We start from the raw sequence: 8952 nt of genomic DNA on the forward strand, positions 1-8952 counted from the left end.
TGATGTGATTAACCAAGCACAATTATCAAGTTATTTTCATGCATTAGTCCATTAATTAGTTCAGTTATTTCGTTTAAATATGTAGATAGTGAAACAATAGGTTAGTTTTATTTAAGTCAAGTAGTTGGTTTATTATGTATTTTGGCTATATAAGCCACTAGTTCTTATGTGTTATTTTTATGAATGAAAATGATAAATTGTGTCTATATCTCTAAGTTGCTAATTTGGATTCCCGTCTGTTTCTTTGGCCAACGATTAAATATCGGAACCACATCAATTAACTCTATCCAAAGTTTTATATGTTAAGATTTAGTGTTTTGGTATGATACTATGATGTAATGCTAAGTTCAAGCCTTTGAACATTATCATGTATAGACAAAAATCTTGCTGCCACAACAATAATCAATAACGATTAAGGATTGTCTTTAAATCAAAGAGACAACTAACATATCTAAATATAGGAGATAAAATAAGTAAAATTATAAGTCGTATATATAATTTTGTTATTATTAATTTGACAAAGTGTCTTCGAGGTTCGATAGCATGGGGTGATGGGTTAATACTTGAGATCTTTAGGTCTTAGGTTCGAAATGTGACTCAAGGGGATTTTCCTATAGTGGTGGACTTCCTATTTGATGGTAATTTTTGGTGAATCAAGACTGTAGTGTCAAAATTAGTATGGACGGTTGAAATCTCACCTCAGAAAAACTCACTCGGATATTGAAAATAGTTTTAAACGTTATTAAATTTTTTGACCAGGGATTCCCGACCACACCTCATCGGCTCATCACATAACACACACACACAATTCATTAGTTTACTCCCCTGTTGACAAGACTGGTTTTGTTGCAATTCGATCCAATCAAGGTTTCCAAATAACACAGATTACCTTTTATAGCAGCTTCCACATCAACCATATATTCCCTTCAACTGCCGGCTGATTTGTATTAAAATGTTAGCAATAGAGTTAATTTTATAATTATCGGGCTCATTGTAAAAGTATTAAAAACAATTTATAATTAACTATCATCATATAAATAGCTAGCGGTGTCCAAAATACTAGTGGCTCGAAGCTTGCTAGGAAAAAGCTAGCTCAGAATACAATTCTATGAATCATATTAATGTTATTAATATTTTTCTAGTTATTACAAAAGCAATTATAAGCAGGTGCGGACCCACATAGTTCCCATCGGGGTCCCGGGATACCAATGTTTTTTAAAAATTACTTAGATACGATATATTAAATTTTGTAAGGACCCCATAAAAATTAATACTTGGAACCCATACTATTAAGGCTGAACTAGTCTAGTGGAAAGTCCCTTGTTTTTTCTTTGAGAGGTTGCAGGTTCAAGCCTCACCATATCCAGTTTTTGTTGTTTTTTTAATATTCTAGTCAATATTAGTTATTTAGTTAGGGTATTTGTGTTTTTTCTTTAGTTTATCCCATATAACCATTATCACTTTAGTTTATCCCATATAACCATTATCACCATACAACATATATAATGACAACATGAGTTTTACATATACTTAAATTATTTATCTTGTGTATGTATATTTTAATTAATCATTTATTTGTGTAAGAGTTAGTTTTTCATGTCTTGGTTATTCATGTAAGACCATATATATATAGCTTACGCTTATGTTTTTCGGGTATGAATAAAAATGAATTAAAAGTGTATGTTCTATCTAGTTTAATCTATATTCTTTCTACTTACTCGTTTCCAATGACACCATATTTTCGTGTTTTATTATGTTCCTCGTCTCGACCCAACCCGAATAACGACCGACCCAAAAATTTTGTAAACCGGAAAAATTGGGACCCCATTGGCAAAAAATTCTGGGTCCGCCACTGATTATAAGGAATACGATAAAAGAAAATTTTACCATGTAAAATACTGATGAGTTTTAACTTTTTACGACAACAAAGCAAGCCGCCAATGCATAAAGAAGTTCAAAATTGAAAACACGTCCAAATTGTAAAAAAAAAAATGAAAAGAAAATTAGAAAATTGGCTCTCTTTCTCAAAACTATAATCACAATGTAAATGGTATTTTAAGATTGTTTCGAGCTTTATTGTTTATTTATAACTTGACGATGTTCATAGTTTTAAAAACAAAACTCGTTCCCATTGATCATCCTGTCCACAACCCGTCGACCTCACCCTGTGCCAGTAGCCGCCAACTTCATCGTCCAACTACTGCAGTACATACCCACCGTGTGATTGCTATTATAAAGAATTTATTAGCTAGAGTTTATTATAATATTAAATATCAAATTCGAAAGTATGCTTTGACTAGGTTTTCATTAAAAATATGCTCATTGAACTCTTATAAAAATTTAATAATGATAAATTATATCGTATAACAGTTGAATAAAGCGAAAAGACATGTGATGTTAACATTTGTGATTAGTCATTGGGGGCCAATGTAAACTAGAAAGATAATAAATAGGAACATAATATTTGCCAAGGTACCATTACATCGGATAATATCGTCATAATGACAACAAATTAAAACCTTTTACTATTTTGTCATAAGAAGGATATAAATTTATCATTTACCCAAGGGGAAAGTTTTATATATCTTAATAATGAAAAATATCAAATTTTAACATGACATTATACAAAAGGAAACATCATTATTAGATATATATTCTTTTATACTTTTACTAAAAGTACTAAAATCTAGTAATAAATGTTATTAAAATGTAGAAACCTCTAAATTCAATCCACCTTTCCGGCTATTAGGGATGGCCGGGTGGTCAATAGTCCCCGACAGACAACCCGATAGACATGAATTTTTATTATTATTTTTAATGTATAAATCTAATTACTCAACCAAATTAAATTTGAGAAATTCCCAAAAATGTCCAATTTTTAATAAGAGATGTGATCCTCATACATCACCCCCACATCTCTATACGGCTCGTATAGGCCTATACGGCCGTATAGGGTACGAATGACTGACAATGGGACAAAAAAACAGCTTTTTGCAGCCTATACGACCGTATAGGCCTATACGAGCCGTATAGGCATTAAATGTCTCGTATTACTCTCTGACAAGCCAAAAAACCTATACGGTCGTATAGGGCTATACGACCGTATAGAAAACATTTGCAGAAACATTCAAACTACCTTAATCGCTGCCGGAAAACGACTATACGGGCCTATACGAGCCATATAGTGCTATACGACCCGTATATACAGATTTTCAGTTCTCTAAGCTTAAAACATGAAAGATTTTTATGATGGTTGATAATATTAGGATTAAAGCTTAAAACGTGAAAGTTTTGTTTGATGTTTTATAAGATTCTACCAAAAGTTGTTTAACTTCATGTATTATTAGGATTTATGAATCTAACAAAAATAATTTCATGTATTATTAGGATTTATTTTAATGTATGTGAACCAAGTATTTAAAAAAACCTTAAATTTTTATTATATGTAAGCTATAAATATGCCTAAAATATTAAAACACCTCAATTTTTATAGAAAATTTAATAATAAACAAGCTGGGTTAACCAGCCACAAACATTCTTGAGCTTTTGACGAGCTAAGCTCAACATTTAAGCCCGTTAAGATAAACGAGCCAGATACGACTCATACAAATCACATATTTTAGATATATGGTCATCATATAAAAAAAATTCTATACGGCCGTATAGGCCTATACGACCGTATAGGGCTATACGAGACACTATAAACGATGCCCGACAACATCAGACACAAACTGACACGATTCAGGTGCTATACAACCGTATAGCCCTATACGAGCCGTATAGAAAAAAAAGTGGTGTGTGAAGATCATGAATGGTGTGGAAGGATCCCTTTGTTCATCTAAAATTCAAATTCCCCATTTGTTCATTTATCAACTCGTCAACGGTTCTCCCCTCAATGTTTAGAATCTCTATATAAAAATGAGACATTTTGGGAATTTTCTTATTTAAATATCCAAAAAATATCTCAAAAAGTACAATTCCTTAAAACACATAATATATACCCGAAAAAAAAACCCGTAAAACCCAAAAATAGTGTTTTTTGAAAATAAAGTATTCAAGTACCCGACTCTATACTCAACGCGAACCCGATGCATATGGTATAGTTTTTAAAGACAATACCCAACCCGTCTCGTGAATTCCTGATACCCGATTTTTCAATACCCGGTCATACATGAACCCGATTTCTTATCCGAAACCAGATATTAGAATAACCCGATTTATCCACCTCTAATAACACCCACGTCCAAACACTACAAGATATTATTATTACCATATTAAAACCCTAACTCCCCTACAAATGCACGGTTACCGGAGCTGATTATTATCATTCCACGGTCTCCAAAACATCCAAAAGGTATCCATTCATCCATGAATCTCACACTATTTGCACCAGCTTTTGATTTATAGCTTTCAGTTTCAGCAGTCTATTCATTCATTAATGGTATACTGCAATTACATACTTTCATGCTTACCATTTCACTGATTCACCTCTTCTTTTCACTGCTTTTTCTGTATTTTTTTCATGCTTTTGTCGGAATTATTTCCGTATTCATCCGCTTCGATTATCCATCCGATATCAATATCTAGTTTCTGTATACATATAAGTTTTTATAAGCATATTTATAAGTATATGAAGTTTGACGTGATGTTTATGTTCTCAGCTTTAAGTTTATATAATAATAATAATAATAATAATAATAATAATAATAATAATAATAATATGAGTTTATAAGTCACCGGTTAATCAAACACAATATTATCTCAGTTTCTGCAAATATTTACAGATTCAATTTATGCTCTCAGCTTTAATAAGCTTATTCTATAATATAATAATAATATGAGTTTATAAGTAACCGGTAGATAAACACAATATCATCTCAGCTTCTGTAAAATTTTGCAGATTCAGTTGAATTTCGTCAATCGGAAGTTACATGACGACTGAACAATCATCTAAGCAGCTGATTCGAGTGGCTATGGCGGCAATTTGTTCATTAATCCTCATTATTTCAATGATTTCGTTCGTTACAGGTGTGTTCATCTGTTATCTGTTATTCATTGAATGATTGATTGATTGAATCTATTATTATTATTATTATTAAGTTAGATTCCAATTAGCTCTGTTTTTTCGTTGTAAGGTGTAACGCAATACACGGTGGAGCTAAAGAGCAGTGGTACAAGTGGCAATGCAGAGAGTACAAACGTCGACAGCGTTAACCGTTTTGGTGTCAATCGGAAGCTGCTGCTGCTTGTTCGTGAAGGTAAACTAAATACTAATTCAAATTCTATCGTTTTTGTTTATTTTATTTTAATTAATAAATTATATATACATATATATATATATATATGTATGTATATGTTTGTTTGTTATTCGTGTGATGGTTGGGTCCACCGTGTTCCCTTGCCGGTGCATAGATAGAACGGCGTCGTTTAGGGTACAGTTTCTGTTGTGGAAATGGTGGATTGGTGGTAGTGATGGTGCACGTATGAATGATTCTAGTGGCTTATTTCACTGTTTCTTTTGTCATTTACCTACACACGTGTAAACGACAAATGGAATTTAATGAAATTGAGATTTAATTGGAAAGTATATTGTAAGATACGAAATATGAATGTAAACAGTTAATGCAAAATGATCAAACTGGACATTTAACCATTCATGGACATTTAATCAAAAACTTCCTTAATGATATGACCGAAATTTTAACCAACCAAATTCTGCCATGTGTTATTAAACTGTCGGATAGTTACTCTAAACATTATCGGAGCCCATCGAGATTTATTTTAGCCCCCGACGGGATTTTTTTAACAATTGACAGATGCTCGTTGGTTAAATATCTTGTCGAGTAATGTTAAAGAGTAATCTAGTTGTCAAGTTTTTGGTCGAATATTATGAACATTGGTTGATTAAATGAAAATTTTGTTAACATTGACGGCTTCAATAGACGTTTTGGTCATTTTTCTAGCAATTAAAGGTTAAAAGTCTTTTAATTTCATTTTAGTCATAATAGACAATTTAAAAAAAAAACTCACAATAAACATTTTGGTCATTCTTCTAACAATTAAAGGTTAAAAAGTCTTTATATATGATTTAAATTAATTCCAAATCATAATGGACAGTTAATAAAAAACTCATAATTAACATTTTGGTCATTTTTGTAATAATTAAAGGCTTTATATTTGATGTAATTTAGTTCTAAACATAATGGACAGCTTAAAAAAACTCATAATAATCATTTTTGGTCATTTTTCTAACAACTATAGGTCACACTAGGGGTGTGTGGTTCGGTTTTCGGCTAAAAGCAAACCGAAAACCAAAACTTCGGTTTCCGTTTTGGTTTCGGTACGGTTTTTTACATTTGAGCTTGGATATTTTGGCCGAAAAAAAAGTTGGCAAAAAATAATGAATTTAGGTATAAATAATTTCGTTAATTGTAAAATAGTATACTATTATAATTTGACTAAAAATATTTGAGTTAGATATTTATTAAATTCTTACAAAAGATTTAATATAAAATATATAAAAAAAACAAAAATTTAGGAATTCGGTTCGATTTTTTCGGTTATTATTATATGCAAACCAAAACCAAACTGTTAGTTCGGTCTTTTCATAAACATAAAACAAATCATCAGTTTTTGCTTCGGTTCGGTTTTCTCGGTTACGGATCGGTTTTTTCAGTTTCGTGCACACCCTTAGGTCAGACAATCGTTTTTCTTGGTTTGATTTAATTTAATTCTAAATTACTAGTCATTTCAGTATTTTCCTAACATGTAGCAATTTTTTTTATTTTTTTTAATAAAGTAACAATTAAAGGTCAAAAAGGGTTTTTATATTGATTAATTTAAATAAATTTAATTCCAACTTTTATATTTATATACATTTTGTCTTATTAACTTTCTGCAGGAGCAGCAGAACCAGCACCAGCTCCACAAATACCTGCCCACCCGACCCGAATATGGGGCGACAAATGTTCAAAATCCGACATAGTAATCAACCAGGGGCCCACATCACCTCTGCCAAGTGGCATCCCAACTTACACTGTAGAGATCATGAACGTTTGCACCACTGGCTGTGACATCTCAGCCATCCACGTGTCATGCGGCTGGTTCAGCTCGGCTCGGCTCATCAACCCACGTTACTTTAAACGCCTCCGTTACAATGACTGTCTTGTTAACGGAGGCAAGCCGTTACTTAACGGCAGAACGGTATCTTTTCAGTATGCTAACACTTTTCCGTACCCCATTTCCGTTACCTCCGTTGTGTGCTGATTGATGGGTTTGTTTGTTATTATTAGTTTGGGAAATTGCATTTTGTACCCTTCAAGTTTGAAACTTAACTGAAGTTTAATTTGAAGGGTAGAAAATGGAATTTTTTTATATCTTTTGAGATGCATGTAAATGGGATGATTAGAGGTGAAAAACAAACCATGAGGAGTGCCTTATTTTGTAAATTTAGGGGCCAAGTTCATTATAACCTTTTTATATATTGATTATATGTTGATGAATTGGTGTCTTGAGAATTGAGATGATTGGAATATTATGATTATATGTTTGTGAGAGTGAATTGGTGTAATCAGGTAGAGCTAGTTAATCGTGTCGTATTTTGTTAATCTGGTTAAACTATTATGTTGAATACGACTATTGATAAACTTGATACACAACACGTTTAACATTATTAAATAAACATGGCAAACTTACAACCTGCTTGATACTTGAATAAATTGTAAAATTCTTATCACTTATCAAATCTCACATAACATCATTGATAATCTATACGTAACACTTGGATAAATGCATCTTTATCGCAAACATGTTATAAATGTGTTGTGTACAATTATACATGCTAACCTATTTAACACGGATAAACATGCGTGTGTGTGTGTCATAAATGGGTTAAGTGGGTTGAAACCTTTCATGAAAAGTTTTGATTATGTCATTAATGTGTCGACTTGTTTATGACTAAAGCACATTTACCTCAGATACTAACTTCGTATTGAATCACATCACATTAACGGCTCTTCAATGAGATACATGGACTAGTGAGGCATTAGAACCATAATATATCAGCCTTTTCAGATTCGGGCTTATCGGCTAGCTAGACCGGGTTTGGCGGAAAAAAAAAGGGAATCCTCAAGCCAAAATGCTACTTTTCTTGGGGGATTAACAGCAGTTAAAAGTTAAGTGTGCTTTGGAAAAATGGGCCTAGGTTCAATATTGTTTATAGGTTTACACCTCCTGGGCCTGGCTCTTGCAAATGTAAGTCCAACAAAAACCACACGAGTTCATTAGTCATTAGTGAACATCATGCATCCAATAACCGCATATGGGCCGAATGGTAATTGCTTTAAAACTGCAATACTAGTATGTAGAGGTGTAAAAAAACCGGTTTGGGTTTAAAACCGGTTTCACACACACCGGTTCCCAAACCGACTCAAACCGTCAGTTTCAGAACCGGTTCCCCATAAGATCTACCAAACCGGTTTTAAAACCGACCCGTTTTGAGGAAACCGGTTAAACCGGTTTATAAACTGAACTGAACCGTCATGACCAGGCCAACCTATCTTGCTTTAAACCGATTTATAAACCGAATCGGTTTGAGTTAAACCGGTTTTGAGCAGCTGTTGACCAAACCGGTTCGGTTTGGGTTTAAAACCGGTTTTGTACACCTCTACTAGTATGATACATATCTTGATTTTTTAATATATGAATTTTTTAAAGGGCTAAATGTTAGACTCCTTCATATGAATCCTATTCTATATCCTATAAAGTAACCTTACCAACAAGTAGGAATCGTTTTTAGAAATCATTTGAACAAGTCTTTTAATTTTGTAGACTTCAAAATTGCAAACCAAAAGAATCAAGTAACATAAACAAAAAATTGCAAACCAAAAGAATCAAGTAACATAAACAAAGTCACCATCTATCCAAAAACTCAATAATGGAAAGAGTACACAA

General features: G+C 32.5%; 1 protein-coding gene across 1 annotated transcript; it reads left to right on the plus strand.

Annotated features, from left to right (window-relative positions):
* Window positions 1-4898: 4898 nt before the first annotated feature.
* On the plus strand, window positions 4899-7405 carry LOC143530684 (TPD1 protein homolog 1-like). The gene is made up of 3 exons (XM_077026152.1): window positions 4899-5028; window positions 5136-5258; window positions 6902-7405. Exons 1-3 carry the CDS (start codon window positions 4932-4934, stop codon window positions 7264-7266), a joined length of 585 nt encoding a protein of 194 aa, XP_076882267.1. The 5' UTR covers window positions 4899-4931; the 3' UTR covers window positions 7267-7405.
* Window positions 7406-8952: the final 1547 nt, after the last annotated feature.

This window comes from Bidens hawaiensis, unplaced genomic scaffold (assembly GCF_021521415.1).
Source record: "Bidens hawaiensis isolate Kalapana, Puna unplaced genomic scaffold, B.hawaiensis_p1.1 tig00008970_1, whole genome shotgun sequence".
Classification (NCBI taxonomy): Eukaryota; Viridiplantae; Streptophyta; class Magnoliopsida; order Asterales; family Asteraceae; genus Bidens; species Bidens hawaiensis.